Consider the following 15,333-nt stretch of genomic DNA (forward strand, 5'->3'; position numbering starts at 1 on the left):
TCCCATATTCTTGGCTAATCACATCCCTATAAATTAGGAGTAATAAATAATAATTAATCTCTAATTTATCCTATTTCACAATTTTCTTTAGTGCTATGTGCATGGACTTATCCTCCAACTTTGCTCCTTTTAGTTTCTAATATAACTTTTCCTTTATCCAAAAATTTTCTTCCTAATATAAGAGAAGAGTAACCTTCCCATTTTTTTTTATTTTATTTTCTTTTTGTGTGCTTGCAGATGCTGGAGGGTCAAGTGGCCAAAGAAATCGGGATCGGTTCAGTTCAAAGATGCAAATGAGGTAATTATCAGCATGTTTTGTAAGTCCCTCCCCCTCTTTACCACATGCATTTATCAATGAAAGAATGATGAAATGGATGTTTCTTCAAATTTGCTGCAGCAAATCTTGTGCTGAAAATATAAAAAAGCATATATAGATATCTATATCTATATCTATATGTATACTCCCTAGTCTTATTTATAGGGCAGGAAGAGAATATTTATTTATGGGATACCTATATGATTTTTGTGTCAATCTTTACCCTTTTGCTCCTATTAAATACTAGGAAGGTTATTAAATGTTGGAGTATTTTATTTTGAAGTGTATATTTTATAGGGGTAGATTTAGAAACTTGTTGAATTTTTAGATAATTAATGAGATTTAAGGTTTTTCTTGGTTTTGATGAAATATGTTGGACGTAGTTTATAAATAGGACTGGAAGGAGTATTCAGATCCTGTCAGATTTTGGATGTTATCCACGAGAACAACATGATATTTTTGTTGGATATCTTTTGGTTTGCTTTATTGTTTCTGTTTTTATATTTCCTTTATTTTCATTCAGTTTTATGTTTTCAGATTAAACTTGAATCATATTTTTGTATCTTTGCTAGATTTTTCCATTAAAATATAGCAACCGTATAGTTTTCTAATACAAAGATGACAAAAGTATGGTTTCGTTTATATCATCTATAAATACTATGTTATAACTGGAAATCTATACACACGTCATTTTACTGAAATCTATACACAGTTATCATCTATCCCCGTGGTCCTATATGTAAATCACTTCTAGCTATCTCACCAGAATCAAGAAAGGGCAGTAAAATTATTGATGCTGTTTGAAAAAGAAATAAATTTTGTAGTTTACCCTTATTAAGTGCATCATTTTAAGAACATTTTGTTCCTCATATGTAACATTTTATTCTACTCCTAGAAAATTGCCAAAGGGTAAAATTGGAAGAAAGTAATTAATGATTGTAGCAAATAGACCGAAAAACTCTTATTATTGAATCCCAGAGTATGTACACTGATTTATACATGTGAGAAGATGATCAAATCTCCAAGAAATCAGGAGATGGAATCAGGAGAGGATATTCGGGAATAGGATATCTACAAAATCCCTATTTTTACTCCTCACAGTATCCCCTTTATTAATAAATAATATTTACATTAAATATAGGTCAACCACACTCCCCCTCAAGTTGGATCATAGATGCTAATCATGTCCAATTTGCTTATACAACTATCAAATGCTGGCTTGTGTAATCCTTTGGTGAGTACATCAGCAGCTTGAAGCTTTGTTGGTATGTAGACAAGGCACACAATTCCTTCTTCAACCTTTTCCCTTATAAAATGTCTATCAATCTCCACATGTTTGGATCTTTCGTGTTGAACTGGATTTAGCGCCATACTTATGGCAGCCTTGTTGTCACAGTACAACTTCAGTGGAAGATCAGTCTTGACGTATATCTCATCTAGTACTCGCCTTACCCATAGTACCTCTGATATACCTTGGGCCAACGCCCTTAGTTCTGATTCTGCACTACTCCTTGAGACCACTCTTTGCTTTTGACTCTTCCATGAAACTAGGTTTCCCCATACACATGAGCAGTAGCCTGACGTTGATCTCTTATCCTTGTATGTTCCTCCCCAATCTGCATCTGTGTAGATTTCTATTGATCGTAGACTTTGCTTCTTGAACAATAATCCTTTACCTGGTGTCCCCTTCAAGTACCTTAGGATTCTGTATACAGCTTCCATATGCCTTTCTCTAGGGTCACACATATACTGGCTTGCCACACTTACTGCAAAAGTTATGTCTGGTCGAGTATGAGAGAGATAAATCAGTTTCCCAACTAGCTTCTGGTATCTTTCTTTTTCCACAGGCTCATTCTTCTCTCCTTCTTCTTCACAATCATTTTCCTCAGGTTCAACTTCATCTTCTTGATTTTCCATATCTTTTATTAATTTCTTCCCCTTCTTCTTCACAACAATAGGGGTCTCTACAGGTTTACATCCCAACATTCCTGTTTCAGTAAGCAAGTCGAGAACATATTTTCTTTGAGACATATAAATCCCTTTTTGTGATCTTGCAACCTCCATGCCCAGAAAGTATTTCAAGTTACCAAGATCCTTCACTTCAAATTCCTTTCCAAGAGCCTTCTTTACTCTATCTACCTCTTCCTCATAGTCACCTGTGACAATTATATCATCAACATATACAATGAGAATACACCTCTTACCACCTTCCATTTTTACAAACATTGTGTGATCAGACAATCCCTGCTTATATCCTTCATTCTTCAAGACTTCCGAGAATCTGTCAAACCAAGCCCGCGGTGATTGTTTTAGGCCATACAAGGATTTCTTAAGCTTACACACTTGATTGTTCTTTCCCGCCTCAAAACCTGGAGGTAGTGTCATGAAGACTTCTTCCTTAAGGTCACCATTTAGGAAGGCGTTTTTAATATCTAGCTGCTGGAGAGGCCAATCCAGATTTACAGCCACAGAGATTAGGATTCTGATAGTATTAAGCTTGGCTACAGGGGCAAAAGTTTCTTTGTAGTCCAAGCCATATGTTTGGGTGAACCCTTTTGCCACTAACCGTGCCTTTAATCTGTCCAACTTACCAGCAGCATCATATTTTGGGGTGAACACCCACTTGCAGCCCACAACCCTCTTCCCTTTTGGTAGCTCTACAACTTCCCATGTGCCATTTTTTGTTAAAGCATTCATCTCCTCTATCACAGCATTCTTCCAATCTGGTATGCTAAGGGCCTCATATACATCATTGGGAATCTTCACTTTATCAAGGTTAGTTACAAAAGTGCGGAATTGTGAGGATAGAGTCTGATAGCTCACAAACCTTTGGATGGGGTGCTGTGTACAAGTTCTGGGTTGTTTTCTGAGGGCTATCGGTAAGTCTGTCTCCGCTTTCCCAGCTTCAGGAGCCTCTTGTGGTTCGAATTCTGGTTGTGCTTCAGGTATAACAGTCTCCCTTTCTCGCCATTTCTTCCTAGAGTAGACTATGGGTGTCTTTTCCAGTGCATTTCCAGCAATTTCAGTGCAATCTGAAAGACTTTTTACTTCAGTTTCTGGCCTAGGAGATTGGACCCTGAATTCGGTGGACTGTGGGTTTAAGAGTTCAGACTCTATTTGAGAGTTTGTTGGTGCAAGAATGAAGGGATCAGAATCATGAATGGTGGTGATTTCTTTACCCCTTTGCCTCTCACTTTCACTTTCCAAAAACTGAAAGTCACTCCCCCTCTCCCCCTGACTTGAAGTGTTTGGGTAAAAGGACTCATGCTCAACAAAGCTAACGTCTCGGCTTATGTAAAGTTTCTTGGTATGAGGATCAAAGCATTTATACCCTTTTTGTGTAGAGGAATAACCAAGAAAGATACATTTGATGGCTTTAGGGTCCAGCTTTTGGGAGTGATGGGAGTGAACATAAGTGGAACAACCAAAAATTTTAAGTGGTAGGTTGGTGTCAAGATGAGTAATGGAGTGAGATTCTTTTAATTTCTCAAGAGGTGTGGTAAATGAGAGGACACGACTTGGCATGCGGTTGATTAAATATGTAGCGGTAAGAATTGCATCTCCCCAGAAATATTTGGGAACGTTATAAGTGAAGAGCAAGGCACGTGCAACTTCTAAGAGGTGTTTGTTTTTCCGTTCCGCAATACCATTTTGTTGGGGAGTGTTAGGACAGGTACTTTTATGGACAATTCCATGTTCTGTGAGGAACATATCCATGGTTTTATTAAAGTATTCAGTGCCATTGTCAGTATGGAGGACTTGGATTGTGGTGTCAAACTGGTTTTTTACCATTGTATAAAATTGAGAAAAGACAGAGGGCACAGCAGATTTATCTTGTAATAGGTAGACCCAACACATTCTAGTATGGTCATCAATAAATGTAATGAACCATTTAGTATTTGTACGATTAGCAATACGAGTAGGACCCCATAAGTCACTATGAATAATGGAAAAAGGACGGGTAGATTTATATTCAACAGGTTTGAACACAGATCTGTGATGTTTAGCAAGTTCACACTCAGCACAGTGAAATGAAGAAATTTTATTAACTTGAAATTCAGGAAACAAACGACATAAGTATTGAAAATTTGGATGACCCATTCTCCTATGCCATAACATAAGATCATTAAAGTCTTTATTTGCAATGTGACACTGGATTCGAGACCAAAGACTACTCACGGTTGATTCATCGAGATAGTAGAGACCGTTATGCTCCTTAGCACTGCCAATCATCTTCCCCGATAAGAGGTCCTGAAAAATACAATGAGTAGAACAGAAATGAGCCCAGCAATTTGCCTCTTTAGTCAACTTACTTATAGACAATAAGTTACAAGCCAAGTAAGGTACATGTAAAACATGATTCAGTCTCATGACTTTAGAAATAACCACACTTCCTGTTCCTGCTATTGACGAGGAAGATCCATTAGCTGTACTTACTGTTTCATTCCCAGCGCTAGGAATATAGGTATTGAATAGTTTAACATTTGAGGTCATATGATCAGTTGCCCCAGTATCAACAATCCATTTGGGGTTACTATTAGAAGTAAGTAAGGCACATTTACCTTTGTGGCCACAGATGCAGTAGGATTCAGTTTCTGGTTTTTCTCATTCTTCTGCAACACACTAAGCATCTCAAGTAGCTTACCTAGTTGCTCCTTATCAATTTCAGGTATTGAGTCTGGTTTATCTGGCGGTACATCATGAGAAGTTTGATAACTTCGTTGCTTGCCCTTTTTCGGCTTCCAATCGGCTGGCTTTCCATGTATATCCCAACAAGTGTCACGGGTATGCCCAATCTTCTTGCAATGTTCACAAGTGACCTTCCCCTTTTGGTTCTTATGATTTGAATCACTGCCCTTGCTCACAAGTGCAGCAGTGTCCAAGGAAGAAGTTGGTGCAGAAATAGCTCCAGGAGTCATTACCTTGCGTCTTGAAGCCTCTCGACGTACCTCTGAGAATACTTCTCTAGTGGATGGAAGTGGCATACGGCTCAGAACGCGCCCCCGTACATCATCTAGAGATTGATTCAGTCCTGCAAGAAACTGAAACACCCGTTCATTCTCGACTTGCTCCTTATAACGGATTGCATCATTACTGCTAGACCATTCCACTTCTGTCATCAAGTCTAATTCCTGCCAGATGGTATTCAGCTCCAGCCAGAAAGCCGTGACATCACGTTCTCCCTGCTGCAGTGACCATGCTTTTGTTTTAAGCTCATATATTCGCGCCAAATCCTTCCCATCAGAGTATGAATCTCGCACAGCTTTCCAGATTTCATGAGCTGATGGAAGAAATATGAAGCTCTGTTGAATTTCCGGAATCATGGCATTGATCAGCCACGATGATACCAACGAATTTTCGGTATGCCATCGCTGTAGCTCCTGCGTTCTGGACTCTTCTGGAATTTTTGATGAGCCATCGAGGTAACCCATCTTCCCTCGGCCTCCAATCGCAAGTCGCATAGCCTGTGCCCATACCCGATAATTCGAGCCATTGAGTTTCATGGTAACCACGAGCACCGATGATCCGTCATGACCAGTGATCGACCCGAGGGGACTACCGGCCTTATCTGGATCGATTTGCGAGGACCCATCACTCTTCGACATTGGAGAAGTGTGAATCGGGTGCAACTCTTGTGTCTCGTCTTCGGTGCTTTCTGTCTCAGAGTTTTCGGCGTCGATATCTGCTAGTTGCTCTGATACCATGTAGCAAATAGACCGAAAAACTCTTATTATTGAATCCCAGAGTATGTACACTGATTTATACATGTGAGAAGATGATCAAATCTCCAAGAAATCAGGAGATGGAATCAGGAGAGGATATTCGGGAATAGGATATCTACAAAATCCCTATTTTTACTCCTCACAGTATCCCCTTTATTAATAAATAATATTTACATTAAATATAGGTCAACCACAATGATCAATCTTTTTATGTAAAATGGCTTATGAAAAGCACTATCAATTCCTTTGAGAAGGTGATTTATACAAGACCAGAGGGAGTTTTGCTAAAGGGATTGAAAACCTGACCTCATACCTATTTCCTCGGGTAAACTATTAGCTAATTATTGCTCATTCAATTGATAATAATAGCTACAATATCTAATACTAATAAAGTTGAGAATGAAATTAAACCTAGATTTTTTTTTTGAATAAAAAGTGGATATCAATATCAACCAACTAACAAGTATAGAAGGTCAGGCATAAAAAACGAAAAATAAAAAAGCTAGACTCTTCCATTATCCTCCATTCCTAAGTTTGGGGCATGTATGATAATCAAAGAGACAAAAACTATTGTCCAAGGTATGAGAAAATCTAGCATGGAAATTAGCATCCCTGTTTTGGTCCCTAATCCCTGTCAATGTGGCTGAAACCTTGAATTTCTACATAATTTCTGTTCTCCTGTGGCCTATATGTATAGAAAATATACTGAATAGAGCACAGCAGCTAAATGGATTATTCTTTCACTATTTGTTTGTCTTCTCTTCTCTTCTTCTGATCTAACTCAAAGACAATGTCAAAATTAATATTTAACTTATCCCACCCATTCTTCTCGATCCAAACGTAGGGCTAAACTGATATTACGCTTTACACTAGTTACTGCATCTCGCAGAGCTTGGATTTGCACACCGCGCGCATGCAGAGAAATGCACATTATCTGCACTATCTAGCCAACTTGTCATGAAGAGCCATTAGAAGTTGTTTGTCTGTAATTTGCTCAATGATCAATGTACCAACCTTATACTTCATGATTTATTTACAGGTTCTCATGTATTTAGGTGCTGGTGCACTGAGGGAAACGATTGAGAATGCAGAATTATATCCCATACGTGGATTGTTTAATTTCAGGGACTTCTTTGATGAGATTGATGCATATTATCATCGAACCTTAGGTTATGAGTTTGGTGTCTCAACAGGGTGGAGAAATCTTGATTATTTGTACAATGTAATTGCAATTTATTGCATTTCTATATTGTTAACTGTGATAGCTTTATAAATTTGACTTGCTAAACTATTTATTGAATAAAATACACCACAAATAATAAGGATCTTGTATTAATTCTAGGTTGTCTATAGTGTGAATGAAGTGATTCTTGAGACTCCTGACGTCTTGGATAACAGAGCTAAATTGTTCTCAATTTACATTCAGGTTATTGGAAAAAAATGTGCATTTAGGTTTCCAGGTACCGAACATAATTTAAATGAAATTTATGATATGTTAAGCAAAAGAAGCATAAATCTAAATATAAATCACAGTGGACACTCATGAGTTTCTAACCATTTCTCACGTCTCAAGAATTTATAATATGGACAGAAACAGTGCGCAAATGTTTGTATTCTTCATAACGAAATTTTCTTGACTAAACCTGTTGCTTCCCTATATTTTGCATTAGCATTTGACATTGCTTTTATGCCTTTGACATTTCCTTAATTTTCTGCACAGCCTGCACTGTTCTTGTTTCTTGCAATCTGGTGTAATAAAAGAAACGAATGGTTTATGATTTTCATCAGGCATGGAGTTGCATAGTGTATAATTTATTGGGCAGTTAATAAGATGCATCTTTGACAGTACTATGAAGACTCCACACAATCTTTAGTGGATGTAAAAGGGAACAAGTTTAATATTAGATATGTTAGATTGCTAAAATTGTGTTCATGATTCCAGATCTTAATTTGTATGAAGCACATTAGGCATCCATGTTTTATGCTTATTTTTTTGGTCTAGTTTTAAAATACTGTTTAATAAAGATAATGGTTATCACTTAACAGTTGGTACATAATGATAAAACTCTTTCTATTGAGCGGTGATGGATTATTCTGTTTTGTTGTATTCTGTATTACTTATATCAGGTCGTGCCAGGGGAGTTAACTATAGTAACCGGGGTTCCCAATTCAGGGAAGAGTGAGTGGATTGATGCTCTTCTGTGTAATGTCACTCGGATTGCTGGCTGGAAATTTGCACTTTGCTCTATGGAGAACAGGGTGAGCTAGTTCATGCTTGACTTTCAACAATAATGCTTTGAAGCACAAACACTTTCATGAAGTTGTGTTAGTATCCGTCACATCTCAGACACTAGTATTAGACATAATTTGAAACTTTAAAGCATATATGGATACTTCTGATTCTGATTTAGTTGTGCCATCAGGCATGTGCAAGTGTTGATGCTTCCAAATTTAATCTTGTAAGAACGTTGAGAATTTTATTCAGAAACTTCTGTCTGGAAGTAAAAAATGCTTACGCTTTCTAGGTCCTTGGTAGACATCAAGAAGGGATTCCTCTTAATTTCTCATTGAAATTAATAGTATCAATTACAAAATAGTTAGACACACAGCATATGGGGTCCAGGTACATTGTTGCATCTCAATTCAGGTGGGACCCACTCTTCAAGCAGGCCTTACAAACTTTGTGCTTTCTCTGAAATTGGCATGTTTGATTCTGGATAAATTGAGAGGATCCCTATTACAGACAATATTGCAAGGTAATCTAAGACGATCAAGGAAATTCTCATACGTAAATCAGTGTTTTATATTTTTTGAGTGATAAGAATGTGATAATCTTGCTACTGCCTTGTGTATTTCACTCACATGTAGTCGCATCATTATGGAATGTGAGAGATAGGAAGTGAAACTGATAGATCTCTGCTCTATATTAATTACTTTCAACAGAACTTAAATGCAAGAAGGAAATAAATGAGGAAATTCTGAGGTTTTTGATATTAAGACTTAGAAACCGAATCAATGTTACAAAAGAGAAGCTCACTGATTCTGGCCAAAACCCTATTCCCTATGGATGAAAATTACAACAAAAGAAATAACACAGCAATAAGAACACAGCCTCTCACTAGTGTTTGAGAGACCAGCACTCTCCTTCCTTCTAACTAGCTTTTCACAACATTCTTGAGTGCTCCCCAAAACAGCAACAACAAAATAAGAAAGCCAAAAAGGTGACCCACGTATTCAGACTGAATCTAAGCCACCTTACCATACATCATGACTTAATCCTTAATTTTTGGACCCTAAGGATATTAACTTTGATCCATTGGGTATTTCTTTTCTACACCCACCTGCTCCCTAGATCTCCTCTTATAAATCTGACCATATCTCAAGGTTACATCAGAAACCCTTTTATCAAATGTAGCCAATGAATTTTGACTTGAATGAGCTATCTTAAGTTTCTTTGGACCAGTTAGTACATGTGGGATTTTTGAGAGGAGAAATATGATTTTTCATTGATCATAATAGTATGATACAGAAAACTATATATACACAAAGCTAGGAGACAAGCAAATAAATGGCTAATAAATGCTAATAATTCTAATAAATCCTATTAACTCCTAATAATCATATAATAATATTTACAATAAATACAATATCTCCATACTTCCCCTCAAGTTGGATCATAGATGGCTCAAGTTGGATCATAGATATTAATCATGTCCAACTTGCTTATGCAACTTCCAAATGCGGGCTTGTGTAATCCCTTAGTCAAAACATCTACAGCTTGAAGGTTTGTAGGTAAATAAATCAAACATATGATTCCTTCTTCCACCTTTTCTTTGATGAAATGTCTATCCACCTCCACATGTTTTGATTTCTCATGTTGAACAAAATTTAAGGCCATGCTTATAGCTGCCTTATTGTCGCAATAAAGTTTTAATGGTGAGTCCACTTCGACATGTATCTCTTCTAGGATTCGTTTCAGCCATAACTCTTCCATTATTCCTTGAGCCAAAGCTCTTAACTCGGACTCAGCACTACTCTTAGAAACAAACCCTTTGCTTTTGACTCTTCCAGGTAACCAAGTTCCCCCAAACAAAGGAACAATAACCAGAAGTTGATCTTCTATTAGGATGAGTTCCTCCCCAATCTGCATCTGTGTAGACCTCTATGGTTCTCTGTTCTTGTTTCTGGAAGAATAACCCCCTACCAGCAGTACCCTTTAAATATCTCAAGATCTTATAGACTACTTCCATATGCTTCTTCGGTTCAGACATGTATTGGCTAGCCATACTTACTGCAAAGGCAATATCCGATCTTGTATGGGAGAGGTAAATCAGCTTCCTGACAAGCCTATGATATCTCTCTTTATTAGTGGTCTCTTCATTCTCATTGTCTTCTTCTTCAACCTATCATAAGAATCATCTTCTTCTTTTGACTCTTCCTTATTCTTCTTAGGCTTCTTTTTCTTCGAAACTACAATAGGGGTTTCAGCTGGCCTACAACCTAACATACCTGTTTCCTTCAGAAGATCAAGTATATACTTCCTCTGAGATACATAAATACCTTTCCTTGACCTCGCCACTTCCATCCTAAGGAAGTATTTCAAGGTATCAAGGTCTTTTACCTTGAATTCTTTGCCCAGAACAACCTTTACTCTTGTGATTTCCTCAAGATAATCTCCTGTAAGAATAATGTCATCAACATATACAATAAGGATAGACCTTTTACCTCCCTCAACTTTAACAAACATTGTATGGTTTGACAATCCCTACTTATAGCCTTCTCGCTTGAGGACTTTTGAGAATCTGTCAAACCATGCCCTAGGAGACCGCTTTAGGCCATATAGAGATTTCTTCAATCTGCATACTTGATCACCTCTGCCTCTATCAAATCCTGGTGGTGGAGTCATGTAAACTTCTTTTAGTTCTCCATTTAGGAAAGCATTCTTGATGTCAAGCTGATGGAGTGGCCATTCTAGATTAGCTGCTACGGATAAGAGAACTCTAATGGTGTTTAATTTTGCCATTGGTGCAAAAGTCTCTATGTGGTCGATACCATATGTCTAAGTAAACCCTCTTGTTACCAAGCGTGCTTTTAACTTGTCAAGAGTTCCATCAGCCTTGTACTTTAGGGTGAAAATCCACTTGCAGCGTACAAGCTTCTTGCCACTTAGCCTCTGAAAAATCTCCCATGTTCCATTCTTCTTTATGGCTCTTATTTCCTCCATGACTGCATTTCTCCATTCTGGTATTTCCAATGCCTCTTCAATGTTGTTAGGAACAACAACTTTATCTAGACTAGTGACAAAAGCACGATAACTTGGAGAAAGAGCCTTGCAGGATATGTGCTTTTGTATTGGGTGCAAAGTACAAGAGCGAGGTTGTTTTCTGAGAGCAATGGGTAAATCAAGATTAGATTGAACACTTACCTGTTTAGGACTTTGCTGAGGTGATTCAGGAGCTACTATTGGTTCTGACTCCTTTGGTGCTTCAAATACAAATTGCTCTCCTTCCTTGGATTTATGCTTTCGAGAATAAACCAACAAGTCTTTGTCTTTTTGCCTCTCTATATCTCCCCCTGATGTTGAATTATCTTCTGTGACTGGCACAAGAGATGGTGATGGTGGTAAGGGTTTGGGTGAGAGTGATGGTTCTAGTAATTGAGGTGGCAATGACTTTACTGGTATGGACCAAGAATAAGGAAGCACTTTTTCTTTGTTAATTTCTTGTTCCCAAGTCTGAGATTCACCTATACTCTCCCCCTGAATTGAAGATTAGGGTAAAAGGGCATATCTTCATGAAAAGTAACATCAAGGCTTACAAACATGTGTTTGGAAATAGGATCGAAACGTTTGTATCCCTTTTGAGTAGGGGAATAACCAAGGAATATGCATTTTGTAGCACGAGGTCCAAGTTTACTAGATTGATGGATGTGAACAAAGGCTGTACACCCAAAGACACGAAGAGGGATGTTGGTTTCAATATGAGATGTGGAGAAAATACTTTGCAATTTTTGAAGAGGAGTATCAAAAGACAAAATACGACTAGGCATTCGATTGATGAGATAGGTTGCAGTTAAGATGACATCCCCCCAATAAAACTTTGGGACATTACGGGTGAACATGAGGGCCCTAGCCACTTCAAGAATATGTCTATTTTTCTTTTCTACAATCCCATTTTGTTAGGGCGCATGGGCACAAGTGCTTCGATGGATAATGCCATGCTTGTGAAGAAAGGTACTCAAGACTTGGTTAAAATATTCAGTACCATTGTCAGTATGTAGAACTTGGATATTTGTGTTGAATTGGGTTTTTATCATGGTAAAGAAGTTGATAAATACGGATGCAGTCTCAAACTTGTCTTTTAGAAGATACACCTAGCAAACACGAGTATGCTCATCGATGAAGGTAATGAACCATTTTGATTTGGTGTGTTTTGGGATACGAGATGGACCCCATAGATCACTATGTATGGTAACAAATGGTTTGGTGGGTGTATACGGTGTTCTGGGAAATGATGTTCGTTGGTGCTTTGCTAGTTCACACACTTCACATTTGACATCATGGTTGGTAGGGCAAAGGTTTGGGAACAAACGAGATAAATAATGAAAATTAAGATGCCCTATCCTCTTGTGCCATAACAGAATATTTGTATCTTTAGAGGTCGATATAGAGTTACATACATTCGTGGCTTGATGGTGACTCACTCTAGCATTCCTAAGGAAGTAGAGTCCCTCGCACTCTTTAGCACGTCCAATTGTCATACCCAATGATAGATCCTGAAAGGCACAATGGGTTGGAAGAAAATTAGAACAACATTTAGATTGCTTTGTTAGTTGGCTAATAGACAACAAATTGCACACTAATTTTGGTACATGAAGAATAGATTCTAGAGTAATAGATTCAGAGATATGAATACTCTCTTTCCCCGCAATAGGAGCAAGAGACCCATCTGCAATTTTGACTTTCAAATTTCCAGCACATGGAGTCTATGTAGAAACTAATTGGTGGTTATCGGTCATGTGATCCGATGCGCTAGAGTCTACGATCCCTACTATTTCAGCCCTCGACGTTTTTAAGGCTTGAAGAAAATTACCTCTTTGTGCAAAGAAGACAGAGACTGACTGTGGAATTTGACTAACACATAGTGCATCAGATTCAACAATTTTTGATGACAGTTTTGCAAGTTTCATCATCCATTGTCGAAAGCTTATGAGCAAACGGATACAAATCAAATCAAGAAGACTAAGACATACCACTTCTAGGATTAGAAGTCCTATTTCCCTTAGAAATTTTGGGTATTTGTGTTCTTTAGGTCTAATTTGTTTTGACAGTATGCACATTCAATGAACAAGGCGAAGGCTTGGAAGACCCATAGCAGGAAAATGCTGAGACTAGGTCGGAAATGGTCCATCGTTGCTAGAACAAGTCATCGTTGCCGGAAACAGCTCGCCACGTGCCGCCACGCGCTTGGACTCTCCCTCTGACGCAGATTGGACGAGTGGCGCGTGTGACAGCCACACACCGTCGACGGACGCCAAACTTCGGGGTTGCGCCGATTGGAGGTCTCTAGTCCTTCCTTGGTCGGCTGTGAGATCCAATAGTGCCTCTCGTCCTCCATTAGGGTTATGTCTGTCAGCTAGTTTGAAACTGGGCTATACGGCAAAACAAAAAACTAGCTAGGGTTCTGATCTAATGAGCTCTGATACCATGTGGGATTTTTGAGAGGAGAAATATGATCATAATAGTAGGATGTAGAAGACTATATATACACAAAGCTAGGAGACAAGCAAATAAATGGCTAATAAATGCTAATAATTCTAATAAATCCTATTGACTCCTAATAATCAGATAATAATATTTATAATAAATACAATATCTCCACAGTACACATTGTATTGCATTGCAGTGCGCTGAAGTGCAATTGATAATCATACAGACACACGCAAGTAGCATTCGCATTATTATTATATAAATGTAGCATTCACACTAATCGCCTCAACTTTATTATTATAATAATTTTCACTCAGGTAAGAAATGTGCATATGCTTTATATCTTGTATAGCCATGGTCTTTAATTGTGCCTTGTGATATTTTTTGTTAGTCTTTTGACTGAATAAGGTCCACTTAGTCTATTGACTGACTAAAAGTAATTTCTCTCATTTTTGTAAGTTAATGATAAGAAAGCAAGGATTCAACTCCTCTCTCATTTTTTTCCTGTACATGAAAGGGATAAGTAATTTCTGTGGTGACTAGAAGTGCATATGATCTTCTCAATTGGGATGCCAAGCTTGCAATCATTTGCTTCCACATAATTTGTTAAAAGTTGATCTCTATTGCGCATGCCAGTTATCTAGATATATAAATCAAAATATCACTTTAATAAAATCAATAACAATAGCCAAACGCTATTCAGCAACCCACAATTTTTTATAGGTTGTGTAAACTAAACTATGATAAAGAATAACTCACATTTTCACCAAAATATGGAAAACACAACAAATGGCATCCTGGTACTAGCAAACAAGCCAGCCACTCAACCACCTGAACTCTGTTAAACTTGTTCGATTTTTTTCTTCGCCGGAAGTAGTTAATCTAGGGCTTGATTCAAGGTGAATGATATCCAGGTGCAAATACTGTGTTGACAAAACAGGGAAACCTAAAGTTTGGGGGAAACTAAATCAACCAAACAAAATATATCATTGCAAGACTTGAAAATGTTGTACATATCAAAATTGGTTCCTAAACCTTCATCCATATAAATATCATGACCACTCAGACATTTCTACCATTAAATGTGGCTGCATGAGTAGTTACTCTTTCTTTAACTTAAAAAACACTTCTCTAAATCGTTATGGCCCATACCCCCCCTTAAAAAAAAATCTTTAATACCTCTTTGAGTAAAAGATACTTACACAATTGAAATCCATGGTCTTTAATGTTCTTGAGTAATGTTGTCAGCATATATTATATAATCTGTAATCTGACTTTAACTACACCTTGCTAACCATTCCCTCACATTTTCTGTGGCATGTTCTGATATTGTTCAAAGTTTTAATTGACTGATCTACAGGTCAGGGAGCATGCACGGAAACTTTTAGAAAAGCACTTGAAGAAACCTTTCTTTGATACACGGTGAGCTTTGTGTATTTATTTGTGCTTTTGCTCATATCTTGGGTTATCTTTATCAAGGTTGGGTTTGTTATTGTTCATGTGATATGGGGACTTGAGCCACCAGCACTACTTATGATGAGGGATGCTTTTATCAATATATATGATAGTAAATATCCACTTGTTCC

The 15,333-nt window shown here is 37.7% G+C and overlaps 1 protein-coding gene across 1 annotated transcript in view; it reads left to right on the top strand.

Moving 5' to 3' along the window:
* Nucleotides 1-241: 241 nt before the first annotated feature.
* LOC129298689 (twinkle homolog protein, chloroplastic/mitochondrial-like) overlaps nt 242-15,333 on the top strand; it is a 29,544-nt gene continuing 14,452 nt past the window's right edge. Inside the window, exons 1-4 of the mRNA XM_054937108.1 lie at nt 242-298; nt 7,079-7,261; nt 8,167-8,298; nt 15,108-15,169. Of these exons, the coding sequence (XP_054793083.1) occupies nt 7,085-7,261; nt 8,167-8,298; nt 15,108-15,169 (371 nt within the window). The 5' untranslated portion in view covers nt 242-298; nt 7,079-7,084. The remainder of the gene's footprint in view (nt 299-7,078; nt 7,262-8,166; nt 8,299-15,107; nt 15,170-15,333) is intronic.

This window comes from Prosopis cineraria, unplaced genomic scaffold (genome assembly GCF_029017545.1).
Source record: "Prosopis cineraria cultivar Desert tree isolate PC_DT_omini unplaced genomic scaffold, ASM2901754v1 PC888, whole genome shotgun sequence".
In the NCBI taxonomy this organism is placed as follows: domain Eukaryota; kingdom Viridiplantae; phylum Streptophyta; class Magnoliopsida; order Fabales; family Fabaceae; genus Prosopis; species Prosopis cineraria.